General features: G+C 37.3%; 1 protein-coding gene across 1 annotated transcript in view; it reads right to left on the bottom strand.

Annotated features, from left to right (window-relative positions):
- Positions 1-16,329, bottom strand: part of LOC124254568 (inositol polyphosphate 5-phosphatase OCRL-like) — a 57,541-nt gene that overhangs the window by 27,828 nt on the left and 13,384 nt on the right. The window contains exons 4-14 of the mRNA XM_046688394.1: positions 15,406-15,444; positions 14,885-14,989; positions 12,796-12,942; positions 11,155-11,437; positions 10,430-10,531; positions 10,085-10,199; positions 9,609-9,725; positions 5,866-5,973; positions 5,308-5,378; positions 4,794-4,905; positions 4,020-4,129 (exon numbers count right to left, since the gene is read on the bottom strand). Of these exons, the coding sequence (XP_046544350.1) occupies positions 4,020-4,129; positions 4,794-4,905; positions 5,308-5,378; positions 5,866-5,973; positions 9,609-9,725; positions 10,085-10,199; positions 10,430-10,531; positions 11,155-11,437; positions 12,796-12,942; positions 14,885-14,989; positions 15,406-15,444 (1,309 nt within the window). The remainder of the gene's footprint in view (positions 1-4,019; positions 4,130-4,793; positions 4,906-5,307; positions 5,379-5,865; positions 5,974-9,608; positions 9,726-10,084; positions 10,200-10,429; positions 10,532-11,154; positions 11,438-12,795; positions 12,943-14,884; positions 14,990-15,405; positions 15,445-16,329) is intronic.

Raw genomic sequence — 16,329 nt, 5'->3', positions numbered from 1 at the left:
ACATTGTACCCATATGGGGAATCGACCCGACCTCATGACCTAACATGACAATACCATAGTGAGATAACAAGACTATACTGTAGTGAGATATCATGACTATACTATAGTGAGATAACATGACTATACCGTAGTGAGATAACATGACTATACTGTAGTGAGAAAACATGACTATACTGCAGTGAAATAACGTAACTATACTGTAGTGAGATAACATGACTATACTGTAGTGAGATAACATGACTATACTGTAGTGAGATGAGACTACACTCCAGTGAGATAATGTGACTATACTTTAGTGAGATAACATGACTATACTGTAGCGAGATACTGTGACTATACTGTAGTGAGATAACATGACTATACTGTAGTGAGATACTGTGACTATACTTTAGTGAGATAATGACTATACTGTAGTGAGATACTGTGACTATACTGTAGTGAGATATGACTATACTGACTATACTGTAGTGAGATAACATGACTATACGATAGTGAGATAACATGACTACTATACTGCAGTGAGATAACATGACTATACTGCAGTGAGATAACATGACTATACTGTAGTGAGATAACATGACTATACTGTAGTGAGATAACATGACTATACTGTAGTGAGATAACATGACTATACTGTAGTGAGATAACATGACTATACTGTAGTGAGATAACATGACTAGTGAGATAACATGACTATACTGCAGTGAGATAACTGTGACTATACTGTAGTGAGATGTACTACTATACTGTAGTGAGATAGGGAGATAATGTGACTATACTGCAGTGAGATACTGTGACTATTCCATAGTGAGATAATGTGACTATACTGTAGTGAGATACTGTGACTATACTGTAGTGAGATAATGTGACTATACTGTAGTGAGATAATGTGACTATACTGCAGTGAGATACTGTGACTATACTGTAGTGAGATAATGTGACTATACTGTAGTGAGATAATGTGACTATACTGCAGTGAGATACTGTGACTATACTGTAGTGAGATAATGTGACTATACTGTAGTGAGATACTGTGACTATTCTGTAGTGAGATAATGTGACTATACTGTAGTGAGATAACATGACTATACTGTAGTGAGATACATGTGACTATACTGAGTGAGACTATGTGACTATACTGCAGTGAGATAATGTGACTATACTGTAGTGAGATAATGTGACTATACTGTAGTGAGATAACATGACTAGTGAGATAACATGACTATACTGTAGTGATGTGACTATACTGTGAGTGAGATAATGTGACTATACTGTAGTGAGATAACATGACTATACTGTAGTGAGATAATGTGACTATACTGCAGTGAGTGTGATAACAGATAATGACTATACTGTAGTGAGATAATGTGACTATACTGTAGTGAGATAATGTGACTATACTGTAGTGAGATAACATGACTATACTGTAGTGAGATAATCTGTGACTATACTGTAGTGAGATAATGTGACTATACTGTAGTGAGATACTGTGACTATACTGTAGTGAGATAATGTGACTATACTGTAGTGAGATAATGTGACTATACTGTAGTGAGATAATGTGACTATACTGTAGTGAGATAATGTGACTATACTGTAGTGAGATAACATGACTATACTGCAGTGAGATAATGTGACTATACTGCAGTGAGATAATGTGACTATACTGTAGTGAGATAATGTGACTATACTGTAGTGAGATAATGTGACTATACTGTAGTGAGATAATGTGACTATACTGTAGTGAGATAACATGACTATACTGTAGAGTGAGATAATGTGACTATACTGTAGTGAGATAACATGACTATACTGTAGTGAGATAATGTGACTATACTGTAGTGAGATAATGTGACTATACTGTAGTGAGATAACATGACTATACTGTAGTGAGATAACATGACTACACTGCAGTGAGATAATGTGACTATACTGTAGTGAGATAATGTGACTATACTGTAGTGAGATAACATGACTATACTGTAGTGAGATAACATGACTATACTGTAGTGAGATAACATGACTATACTGCAGTGAGATAACATGACTATACTGCAGTGAGATAACATGACTATACTGTAGTGAGATAACATGACTATACTGTAGTGAGATAACATGACTATACTGTAGTGAGATAATGTGACTATACTACAGTGAGATAACATGACTATACTGCAGTGAGATAATGTGACTATACTGTAGTGAGATAATGTGACTATACTGTAGTGAGTGAGATAATGTGACTATACTGTAGTGAGATAATGTGACTATACTGCAGTGAGATATGTGACTATACTGCAGTGAGATAACATGTGACTATACTGACTATAGTGAGATAAATGACTATACTGTAGTGAGATAACATGACTATACTGCAGTGAGACTATACTGTAGTGAGATAACATGACTATACTGTAGTGATGATAACTGTGTGAGATATACTGCAGTGAGATACTGTGACTATACTGTAGTGAGATAATGTGACTATACTGTAGTGAGATAACATGACTATACTGTGAGTGAGATAACATGACTATACTGACTATACTGTAGTGAGATAACATGACTATACTGCAGTGAGATAACATGACTATACAGTGATAACATGACTATACTGCAGTGAGATAATGACTATACTGTAGTGAGATAACATGACTATACTGTAGTGAGATAATGTGACTATACTGCAGTGAGATAACATGACTATACTGTAGTGAGATAACATGACTATACTGTAGTGAGATAACATGACTATACATGACTATACTGTAGTGAGATAACAGTGACTATACTGTAGTGAGATACTGTGACTATACTGTAGTGAGATAAATGTGACTATACTGTAAGTGACTATAATGTGACTATACTGCAGTGAGATACTGTGACTATACTGTAGTGAGATAACATGACTATACTGTAGTGAGATAATGTGACTATACTGTAGTGAGATAATGTGACTATACTGTAGTGAGATAATGTGACTATACTGTAGTGAGATAATGTGACTATACTGTAGTGAGATAATGTGACTATACTGTAGTGAGATAATGTGACTATACTGTAGTGAGATAATGTGACTATACTGTAGTGAGATAACTGTAGTGTGACTATACTGTAGTGAGAGTGAGATGTGACTATACTGTAGTGAGATAATGTGACTATACTGCAGTGAGATAAGACTATACTGTAGTGAGATATGACTAGTGTAGTGAGATAATGTGACTATACTGTAGTGAGATAACATGACTATACTGTAGTGAGATAACATGACTATACTGTAGTGAGATAACATGACTATACTGTCAGTGAGATAACATGACTATACTGCAGTGAGATAACATGACTACACTGTAGTGAGATAACATGACTATACTGTAGTGAGATAACATGACTATACTGTAGTGAGATAACATGACTATACTGTAGTGAGATAATGTGACTATACTGCAGTGAGATAACATGACTATACTGCAGTGAGATAATGTGACTATACTGTAGTGAGATAATGTGACTATACTGCAGTGAGATAATGTGACTATACTGTAGTGAGATAATGTGACTATACTGTAGTGAGATAATGTGACTATACTGTAGTGAGATAATGTGACTATACTGCAGTGAGATAATGTGACTATACTGTAGTGAGATAATGTGACTATACTGTAGTGAGATAACATGACTATACTGTAGTGAGATAACATGACTATACTGTAGTGAGATAACGTGACTATACTGTAGTGAGATAACATGACTATACTGCAGTGAGATAATGTGACTATACTGTAGTGAGATAATGTGACTATACTGCAGTGAGATAATGTGACTATACTGCAGTGAGATAATGTGACTATACTGCAGTGAGATAACATGACTATACTGTAGTGAGATTACATGACTACACTGCAGTGAGATAATGTGACTACACTGCAGTGAGATAATGTGACTATACTGTAGTGAGATTATGTGTATAAACTGCAGTGGCTTTACTGCAGTGAGACATATGTTAACACTGTCCTTACCTTGTGTCAAAGTTGTCCGAACCAACATCATATTTGTACGTGGGTTGGAAATGAATGGGACCTTCTGAGTAGCCACTGAACACATCTGACTTGCCAAGTTGCATGTACAGCTGGAAGAGAATCATACAGTACATCAATAAAGGCACAATACCTATACCAGTCTACACCTGTTCATTCAGAAAAAGGCTGGAACTTAAACACAAAGTTTAACATAACTGGTCTGTTTGTCCCTTGTCCTTTCATGTCAAAAGCATATATCAAATATGAAACTCAAAATACCTATGTTGTGTATTTGATAACTGTAACAAACATCTTATCACACAAAAATCTTTTTAAAGTAAGAATCTCAAGAAATATTGAGTAAAGAGGAAAGGATACTCCTTTGAAACCCCAATCAATATCGTTCGTCTCCTGGCAACAGATACGAAGATTGATTTACTTCAAAGCTTCTGCTTAAATACACACAAATATTATCTATGTCTCTTCTACTGGATATATTTTGACAACTCCAAACAAGTTATAACTACAAAATAATGTCAAAAACCTTTTAACTCTTGTACCCAATGTATGTATAGGAGGTAGAAAGATGGGTCACAAACATTATAACTGATTTCTGATCAAGAAAGTTAATACATTAATCCTTCACATTTTGGACAAGGTACGACTGCTTTCACTACACACTATTACCTTTACAAAGACTATTTCTAACCACTTACACAAAAGCGGTTTACCAACACTGGCATGTGTGAAGGAAGGGAGGTAACTCTAACATACCTGGTCATATGGTAGCAGTTTACCATTGAGGCCATTGCTGATATTGTACTTGACCTCATCAATCGGCATGCCATAGATACGGTAGTTCAGATCTCCTATAAAGAAGGTGATGCTGAAACAGAGAACATTTTCTACAATTAAACGGGAAAACCAGCTGCTAAAACGACTGAAGATTGTACAATATACGTGGAGTTCTGTTAAATGTTTATGATGTACATTACTGCAGGGATATAGTCATAAAACTGTTGTAAAGTGTACAAAACAAAATATTTAACAAAACATACACGAATATACAAGAAAACATTATAGAAAGAAACATAAAAACAATCACAATTTAGTTGAATACATAACGTCTAAAAACATTTTATCATCTGATGCATCCAATGGTATCCTTTCATAATTAACAAGGTAAAAGGTTATAATAACCATTTCATCTTGAATTATATGTTCATTAATCATTAGCATTATCATCATTCAAAATTCACAAGAAATATTTGTGAACACAGGAACTTACTCATGTTCCTTAATTGTTAATGGTGGTGAAAACTGCTTGAATTTCATCTTGGCGTCAATGTCTCGATAATCCTGAAAGGTTCATCAATGTTACATTAAAACCTACATATATCTTTCACTCATCTTCAAATAATTTGACTTTACACAGGAATTATTTTTGTCACCCTTGCAGCTTATTTTACCACTTAATGGCACTTTGTGGCAGTAACTGGAAAAAACGAAGGGCAAATTACAGAGTTTTTGGTGCTTCCTTGTGTCTTATTTACTTATTGGATATGTAGCAGTAAACACCAACTCCTGCCAACCTCGAACACTATAACGGAGACAGACCTGTTTCAAATGTCACAAACTCTGGGCATCTTAAGTTCTGAGAGAGAGAGTGAGGAGCTTGTCGCCCATCAATGGAAGGGAAGTAACTCTATTATTTCTTCTTTGAGTGGCATTTTAGAAGTTGGGATGTACAATATTGAACAAACTTTATCTATCAGTATTCCATATGCCTTTTCACAGCAGAAACTAAAATCATGGATTTTATCTGAGCAACCAGATTAACACATACTTGATTCCTCCTCTCGAACTCCTCCTGATGTGCAGCTAGATGTGAATTGATGAAACAGAAAGACGTGTTGTGGACACTCATTCGTATACCGACACCTCCCTTGTTCCCCTGAAACAAATAAACTGTTACTGATTCTGTGCATTTGATCAGCTAAATATGCAGCTGCTGTGAACTATCCCCTAAAACAAATTCAACAGGACCACTGATATTAGGTCGTTATAACTGCAGCTTGTCACACTCATATCGATGTGGACATACAGCAAGTGGCAGGGACCAAAACAGTTTGTTATGAATGTAGCTTGCTATATTTCACAGTATCAAAGTATACTAACAAATTTCTGTTAACTGATTGGCTGATGGACAATAGCTGATTGTATGGACAATGAGTAAGTGAGTTTACTTTTATGCCCGCTTTAGCAATATTCCAGCAGCATCACGGCGGGGGACACCAGACGAGTGAGTGAGTGAGTGAGTGAGAGTGAGTGAGTGAGTGAGTTTAGTTTTACGCTTTTAGCAATATTCCAGCAATATTACGACAGGGGACACAAGAAATGGGCTTCACACATTGAACCCATGTGGGGAATCGAACCTGGATCTTCAGCATGACGAGCGAACACTTAAACCATTAGGGTACCCCACAGCCCCGTATGGACAGTGACTGATTGTATGGACAGGGCTTATGGTGCATTATTGGGCTGGACTATGTCACTGATTTCATATTGATGTCTACACTGTTCTTATGCTGATGACTAGTAAGCGCATTGTGAAGTTTATATTGCTGATACATTCATATAAAAGAGTTGACTTGTGACTAAAAAACACCAAAAACGTTGGCAGTAAATTCTTAAATAACATGCAGGTGTCAGTCTAATCAAGATTTGATGCAGTCAGGGTGTGAAGACACACAATCAACTTTGTCACAAAGTCTAACCGACCGATTAAAAATAGTTGCCATGAATACCACCTCTCTTTCAAGGGCACTTCATTAAGGGATACCTACTGTCTCCTAAATTCCTACACACAATAATTTGTGAATTCCAAGATAACACACATGCAAGGACTATTTTGTATCCAAGCTACACTTGTCTGAACAAAGTTACCAGTGGATGTACAATTTTTAAACCATGGTATGGAACAAATACAGGTTTGTAATTACTGGGCTTATCTTAGCTTGTTTGTTTATAATGTCCTTAGAAAGATTCCACTTGTTTGATAATACACTGTAGATAAATCTAGATTAGACAATCTAGTGATTAACATCATTAGCATTGAAATAGGAAATTGGGATGTAAAGACATAAAAAAGAGTCAGAAAGCATGACCACCCATTTGGTCTGTGGCCTCTTAAAGGTCACATAAACCCTAGGGGGTACAAATACATAAATCACTAACTGGCATCGTTATAAATGAAACCCCGTCATTAAAACTACTCATTTCGACCTTTAATTGACTTAAATCGATTTTTTTGACAACAGTGCACAATTCTAACCCGCGAACGAAATTTCAACCAATCAGAGCGGCGCGACTCTGTGACGTCATATGAGGAATAGCTTTGAGGGCCGATGCAGAATTCATCTACATTTTAGGGGGTAAATTATCTTGTTTACAGGCTTGTATAAACCTGAAATCGTGACAACTGTTGTGGAAAATGAAAGCTATATGTTCTCACAATCTACTGTCATTTAATTTTGTCTCCTGCTTTGCCTAGTTTCGAGTTACAACTTGTTTTCATAGGCGCTTCTGTCACAATTGATTGGTGTCGTTAGGCCCTATTTGTATAATGACTGATCCAAATTGATCCCATTTCTGTGTTTTTTACCTCGATATTTAATCATGTCATGTAAAAATCTGTTTGTATTCTCAAAACAGTGTCGGCCCATAAGTTTTCACATGCAATACAGCAATTAATACTCCCTTGTTGTAACCCGTGTTAGGTGGTATAAACCTACACATGTTATTTGTCATCATTCACTTGATGGTCAGTTAATGAATTTATAACAGGTATAATTAGTGGTAACACACTTAGATTACCGACAAAGGTTCCCATTTGGCATTTCTTGTGTCTGGAGTAAATATTCAACATTATGAACATCGATCAAAGGATTAACCGATAACACGCTGATTGATTAATTACTTTTATCTTACACAGCGGAATTGTCAAAAGGTAGTGTTTATGTATATAGATTTACTAATCTATACTGAATACACTCTGCCGTGTCGGTGTCTGCATGTAAAAACAATGTCCTTCTTTCAAAGGATTAACCCGGCAATACATTGATTGATTGCCCATTATTGGCTAACTAAATTACTGTTTTAAAGAAAGGCGGACATTATGCAATTAGTTGCCAGGTGTGCTATCTTGGGTGACCAATGAGACTATACACCAATACCTGAAAAGATTTATCACTTTTTCGTATATTAAACTGTTAAAAGACACATCATTTGGAACAGTTTTGTGGATATTGATGGATACATTCCTCGAACAAGGTAATGGCCTGATATTGTTCCTATAACTTTAAGCTGTTTTAATTTTAATATTTGCATTTTGTTTTTATTCATTTGTCGTAGCATTCAACAGAATCATTGTTTTCGCCGTGAAGTGTAATGAGACAGACAACATGCACTAGGGTGTGTGTGCGAATTATGATTCACATTGGCAAACTATAAAATGTCTAGATATTATAGTTCTGTTATAAATTCACTATAAGTATCAGCAGATCGTCTGCTTTTTATTTAGTTTCAAAATAATCTCATTAATTCTAACAGATTTTTTTATTTTTAAAAATGGCGGCGCCCTGTCGGGAACATCCGCCAGTCTGAGGATAAATGGTATTTAGGTTTGTTTTCACCGAGTTACAAAATCAAAACTACTTTCTACTGGTAGTAAAATATGTATTTTATTGATGGCCAATAGGATTTTGCATGACATAGCATATATCATAACAATTTCTCTCGTGGCAGCGAGGTGGGTGTCAATATAATACTACTTACAATATTATTGTTACTTCGACCACAACCTCACTTCCGAGGAAGAAATCGTTATGTTACAAGTTGTGTCATAGAAAATCTTTAATGTCATCAATCATATGCATATTTTACTACAACTAGTAAGTAGTTTTGATTCTTTAACTTCCGTGAAGCGATCTGAACACAAGTAAGATATCGTTTCAGGCTTCCACAGCTTCGCCAGCACTCACAAACATAACCCATTTAGCACGAACTGCGGGTCCTGTGGAAATCTGTGCATGGGGACACCATCGCCCGACCCTAGGAGCAGTTGGCGACAAAGCAACAATTCGGCATGTCGTCGTTGATGTCGAAATCATCAAAATGATGAGCGTGCTACACATTTTCTATACAACTAACTGAAAATCGTTCCTCATATGACGTCACTGCAGTGCTCTGGCGACAGAGTTACGTAACCTGTCTGTGGTTTCGTTGGCGGGTGAGAGGGAAGCAGGCGACTTTTTGGCCACTTTTAATCGCTCGGTATTAATTAACCACAAGTTTTTAAAGAATAAATTTGGTGTTCCGCATAAAACTAACCACAAATCTTTCATATGTAATGGTTAAAAGAGTAACAAAAAACAAAGTTTAGTGGTTCTTTAAGACAAGCAACGATGTTGAAGACCATCTCTTAAAGGGATCTTTAACATGATCTTTACAATATCAATATCTGTTATTGATTTTATTTCTAATCAATAATCATATTTGAAGACGTCAGCAATCACACGAGGAACTAACCATGATTCCCATGATCCCCGTGGCAACCTGGTCTGAATCTAAGAAGTGAAGATTTGGTATGTGTTTCTCTTGTATAAACACAATCAGCAATATCCCAACAAGACGACAGGACTTCACCTTCATGAGAAAGAAATTAATCAATTATTAATACCATCCAAGGGAAATCAATAAAATTATTCCATATATGGCAGATGTGAAATCCTTCTTTCAACGTTACAATCATTTATAAATTCTCTTTGCAAGAAATCAATGTGAAAAGCCAAGAAGTGCTGCTAGAATTTCATCCAATCTTGCAAAGAGAAGATCGAGCATATTTTAATGTCAGTGTCATTATGACAGATGTATCTTAAAAATCTTAATGTGAAATCTGAACATGTTTTTATTTACTTGTGTAAAAATCATGTGCACTACCTCATATTCTGTCCTGAATCTGCACAATGTCAAACTGACACAGAAAGAAGTCTGACAGGACCTACCTTCCGATACTTTGCCTTAGGGTGGAGATAGTTCTTCACAGCTTTTTGCCATTCTGCTTCCCGGGGAGAGTCCGTGAATATAAATGCCTCCTTACTCAGATCTAGTTCCTGAAATCTAAGATGGAGAAAGGACCCCTGTAAAATGTCTCCCTGTACAACACCTTCATGAAATCTACATGGAGAGAGAACCCTGTAAAATGTCTCCTTTAGGAAATTACAACATCTACTAGATGAAATCTAACATTCCTGTAAAATGTCAACAGTTAAAACAAGGAATTGGACAGAGGAATCAGTTTTATACAAACAAACTATCATATATCACAACATAAAAGTGTAACCGTGTACCCTATAGCATATATATCTGGAGGTTCATCATCAACCACCAGCCATTCCTTGAGGGGCTCCTTTGGGGACTGTCCGTTAACATTCCATGTGCCGCAAAACACCCTGGAAATAGAGCAGTGTTCACAAATGGTGTTTCACAGTAATGTTTCAGATGTCATGAAACTGATTAGAACTTTCAAAAACATTTACCATGCACAAAGAAACTGGCTGTAGTGCAGCGATATTTTAATAACCAATTAATCAGACACACTCACTCACCACACACGCAATTAGCTTACTGTAAATGAATGCCTACACTTTGACAGACAGACAGACAGACAGACACTATTCACTGACTGCTTGAAGGTAACTAAAATCACTCTCTCACACATATTTCATGAATGAAAAGTAGATTATCATCGATTAGCCATAATATCCTATCACTAGGTAACACTTTCTCTACTTCTGACTTTTCAAATACTTCTCTTAAAGAGGCCAGGCGATAGTGGAATTTCCATTTTGTCATGTCCTTCAATGGGATGAACTAAAACTCAATGAACCAATCAGCACCACCTCCTTACTCCAGTCTCTCTGTATTGGTAAACTCCTCCTCTTTAGGTGATACATTTCTTAATCTTGGTTTTCAAACATTTCTGTTAAAGATTATGGTCACAAATGTACATTACTATAAAATTACAACTCCCTCACGAAATTAACTGAAAGAGTCAATAAGCTTCATTTCTTACGTTAGCTTTTCTATATTGGTGAATTCCTCCTCTCTCTGAGCCATGTAGCGTTTCACGAACACCTCCCTTGCCGTCACCGGCTTCTGCCCTACCGGCATCTCCAGGCCATACCCAATCCCCAGCTGCCTCTGAATGTTGTACACTGTATCAGGCTCATCCTCGTCTCGGTCAAGCATGTCCAGTGAGTCCCTGCTCTGGCTGTTGGCCAGATTGGAAGCATTCAGAGTCAACATATTGCTGAAGTCGTCCTCGAAACCTTGTCTTTCAGCAGCTGCAACATCCACTGCAACAAAACCAAGCCTTTCAATCCTTCACATAAGACAATGGAGTGAGTGAGCCACTTATTCAACACTTTGTTTGATTCAAGCAAATAAATGTTGTCAAGCACCCTATGTTAATCATAGTGTTACTTTATGTATTGCATTCTACAAATGATTTCAAAGATGTCATTAGACTCTAGCTCAAAACTTTTTCTGATCAGGATAACAAAGTTCGAGGCTGAAGTAAACTTTTCGCAACATTTTATCAGTCCCTCCTGGATTCCGCTGCGAATTTTTAAGAATTCCGCGGTAAATTTAAGTAAATTCTGCATCCCATTTTTCAAAATTCTGCAAAAGATTCTGCAGTTAAATACTTGAAAAAATAACAAACAATTATGATAAATTTCAAACTTTAATTCTTAAACTCAGAGCTGTAAATGTTTTAGAGCTTCATGACATCCAAGGTACAGCTGGCAGCTCATGTTTTTCTTGCAAGATGTTTTATTTTTATTTAGAAAGATGATCTTACGAGTGTGATCAGGAATGACATTACAAACTCTACAAAATATTGTTTTGATTCAACTTTCAAAATAAGTAAATACCGAGGCACGTATTCTGCATGAAATTGCATTTTCCGTGAACCAGGCGTTTTTCTGCATGAAAAGGTATTTTCCGTGATTTATTCTGCAACCGCGGAATCGCGGAATTCAGGAGGGACTGTTTTATGGTAGACGTGGAGGACATTTCCAACTCTGACATATCAGTGACAAAAGTGACGTTTGATGCTATTCCCCATGTTGATGAGCACCATTTGTTCCCCTTTTCTTTTCAGGTGCATAATTGTCTTGCCTTTGCATGTGTTTGTGATGAGTGCCAGTGGTTAGACCAGGAGGCTTGGTTGATTGTATGTCACTGTAGCCACACCGGATCAATGCTTATGATGTCAATCACTGGATTGTCTGGTCCAGACTCGATTATTTACAGACCACCGCCATAAAGCTGGAATATTGCTGAGTGCAGCGTAAAACTAAACTTACTCACTCACTCACCAGACATGATCGTGATGTTATGCACTGGATAGACTGGTCCAAACAAGATAACGATGTTAATCACTGGGTCGACTGGTCCATACATGATAATGATGTTTTTCCCTTAATCGACTGGTCTAAACATGACTATGATGTTACTGATTGGATTGACAGATCCAAACATGAATTTAATCACTGGATCGACTGGTCCACACATGATGATGATGTTAATCACTGGACTGACTAGTCCAGATATGATCATGTTCAATCCTAAAACGCTGTTTGAAGATAAAAGTGCTGCATTTAACAACAAACCCCCCATATATTCTATATAACACAGTGTGACCACCAACCTGTCTGTCCTATACCATTGCTGGTGAGGTTCATGTGTGCCAGGGGATCAAAGACGTCATCTTGGAAAGGGTTTTTTGATGCACCAGAATACTTGCTTAGCCAGCTGAAGGTTGACCGACAACCGAATCCTGCATTCTGAGTGTACACTGAAACAAAACATGTCTTGCCGTAACCATGGTAACAAGAATCAGCATACACAGCTTTAGGAAATGTAAAATTACTTTTATTGTCTCAAAAATTTGCAATTATGAAACAAAATGTCAAAAGATATGTAACGGGTGAAAAGGTTATCTGTACTTTGAATGTATGGGGTGGGTGAGTGAGATGTTTTAAACCGCTCAGCAATTACCAAAATCACAGCACCACACCACAAATGGGCTTCATACATTGTACCCATGTGGGGAACCGAGCCCAGGCATTCAGTGGGGCAAGCAAACTCTTTAAAGGTCACCCGAAAAATCAAACATAATTAAAACACAATTATCACGTATTCATGACATATAATATACATTGCTGATTATGAAAAAGCATACAAACAAAATTATAAGCGTACAGTCACAAATCAAAAGTGCAATGTTTTGTACTTGGGTTTACTTCTCTCGAAACGAAGCACCCGGGAAACCGAACCCAGTCAGCAGGTGGGTGTGCACTCAAGTGTAACAAAGCCTTTCATTGGCTGGTTCATTTGTCGATGCCCTCACGGCTCATTGTGTGTATGTATACATAATACGTATATAGAGATGTTGGGGTTTGTAAATACATGCTCAGTTTTTGTGTATAACATTTTGCAATCAACAGACATCATAACATGTCATGTGTACAAGTATCACACCTGCCTGTCTGTGTAATTACATAATGTGACAGAGACCCGGACTCGGGCCATAAATCAATGCGTTTTGTTTATGGTGTATAGCCTGATAGGTGTTACGTTCAAATTGCATGTGGTCAGTGATCGAAGTTGTGTATTGAATATTGTCATTAGCAGACAGGCAGGCAGACACATAGGTGTCAATAAAACAGACGTTGAGTTTTGTCTGTGACAACGACATATCTATATCACAGTTAGAAATTCTGCTAAATAATGACATTGCTTTTTAAGTATCGAACTGAGAAAGTGACTCTAGTAAGAAGACAGATCACAATCAAAACATCAGACCAAGTGCAGTGAAATACACATTAAAAATGAAATTATATAACTGACTGACTGACTGACTGAGTTTATTTTTACGCACTGTTTTAGCAATATTCCAGCAATATCACCACGGTACTGGGGACACCAGAAATGGGCTTAAACACATTGTGCCCATGTGGGGAATCGAACACCTGGGGTCTTCCTCCTTCGTGACAAATAGTGAACTGTGTCAATATTTTAATGATAGGTTGTTAAACAACTTTTTAATTTTAACCACTGCAAACAGGCTACAGAGTTGGTCCGAAATTATATAAACAGTTAAATCAGTAATCTACTGTCATAACATATAAAAAGCTAGAGCCTGTGAAATATCAACAAAACATTTGAAAAATAGCTCACACCAAAGCCTTCACCGAATATTCATCGCCAGCGAAGGTTTTCCGTCTTGAAATGTCGAACGCCTCACTGGTTGACACATAGCTGAGTAGATCTAGATCCTAACAAGGTTCTTGTATGTAATGAGTAGATTATTTACTATTTGTTTTGATTAGACTACTCCTGCTCAGGACCTTATAATCCGGACATCCCGCTTCCAAGCTGCGCGAACCTATTTCACTGCATATGCGCTATGAGCGTACAGCACAGCTCAGCACAGCACAGCTCAGCGCAGCACAGCTGTTGAAACCACTTTTCATAGTGCTGGGGTGAATTTCGTGAATCGTTTGAACTCCGATTTCGCGGGAGGGTTTTCATCGCATTATTTTTCAACTTTACAAGTTGAATTTGCATTTTTAATGATTTGTATCTGTAAGTCCATACGGAAAGGTTTTAGAATCTGCAAAGTTGTGTTTTACGTTGCATGTGACCTTTAACTACTGGGCTATGCCCTTGAACAGAATATGATGGAAAACTGTAATAGTTATTGCAATGGGAAAATATAAAGGAACTCTACTTACAATCCTTTGCACTCTTTATCTGACCGAGCAGATCTGTTGTTGACTGTTGCTGAGGCAACTCCAGGAGCAGGTCGTGTTGGGTGGATTTCAGCCGTAATCGAAATGCTGAAACATTGATTGTGAAAGAATTTGTTGAGATAGTTCTTGGGGAAAAAGGCTACTATTTATGATACAAATGATACAGTGTCCTTCCTGTCTTGATTATATTCCATTTTGCATATCTCGTTTCGATAAATAAAACCTAATTTAAATAAAGACACTTCTTTAAAAAAAGAATCATGAATATTCGATTCTTGTGATCGCGAATAAGAAAATTAATCCAAGATGAGATAGGGTTAAATTCACTGAAAACACAAGTGAATTGAAACGGCCTTCATGGACATCCTTCTCAAACACAACTGCAGCACACAATGGTATATTGACTCCGAGCTAATCACTCTTTGTTTTATCACTTTAATGCTACATCACTAGGAATACATCGAAATATCATCATAATCATGTATCATTTTCTAATCACCAACCTTGAGGATTGTCACTGGATTTGACAGTGTTGGAGGAATCTGAAAATACAAACAATCATTAATATTGATATATGTTGCATTTAATACAAATTCATCAAATGTTTGGAACTCCAGGAAGAAATGGTCCCCAGTAGCCTATACTACTGACTTAAAGGGTGTTAGTGAGTGAATGAGTTTAGTTTTAAGGTTCTGTTAGCAATATCACAGCAGGGGGACACCAGAATGAGTTTAGTTTTTGCTTCTTTAAGCAATGTTCCAGCAATATCACCACAGAGGCTGACACCAGAAATGGGCTTTACACATTGTACTCGTAAAATCCCCTAGTGGCAAAATTGAAACAAATTATCTCCCATCTTTCTATCCAATGTACATCGACTTAGATTCAATTTGACTAACACAAGCAAACAGGGCCACAAATATCCCCATCTGCCATGTGTTGATGTTACACACAAGACGTTTAATGGCTAGCTTGTCCGTTGTCAACGTAAGGACCCATTGCTATTACATGACTGAGTTCTGTCTAGAAGAAGCGTGCGCATCGGCGCTCGAAGATTGCAGCAGATATCTCATTACGGAAATTACCGATGAGCGAATGATCACTTTTGAAACAACGCCGCTGAACACAGCTTGTGGACAGCCTTGAACCAGACAAAGAAAGCTTCATTCTTTGATATGACATGAGTAACCTCAGTACCCATGGCGGATACACTGACTGAATGTGAGTTTAGTTTACCGCTTATGCAAATTCCAGCAAATCTAGAAATGAGCTTCACACATTGTACCCATGTGGGGATTCAAATATCTTTGGATCCACGCTTTAACCATTAGGCTACCCCACCGCCCCTTTTGGCGTGTAGAGCAAATGCTAGGCGAACCACTAGGCTACCCCATTGCCCCTGACTTAAAGGGACTGGGTGGTCAAGT

The sequence above is a fragment of the Haliotis rubra genome, unplaced genomic scaffold (genome assembly GCF_003918875.1).
Source record: "Haliotis rubra isolate DU_JTF1 unplaced genomic scaffold, ASM391887v1 Scf576, whole genome shotgun sequence".
In the NCBI taxonomy this organism is placed as follows: domain Eukaryota; kingdom Metazoa; phylum Mollusca; class Gastropoda; order Lepetellida; family Haliotidae; genus Haliotis; species Haliotis rubra.
The sequence above is the reverse complement of the archived record's forward strand: the minus strand, read 5'-3'. Positions and strand labels throughout refer to the sequence as shown.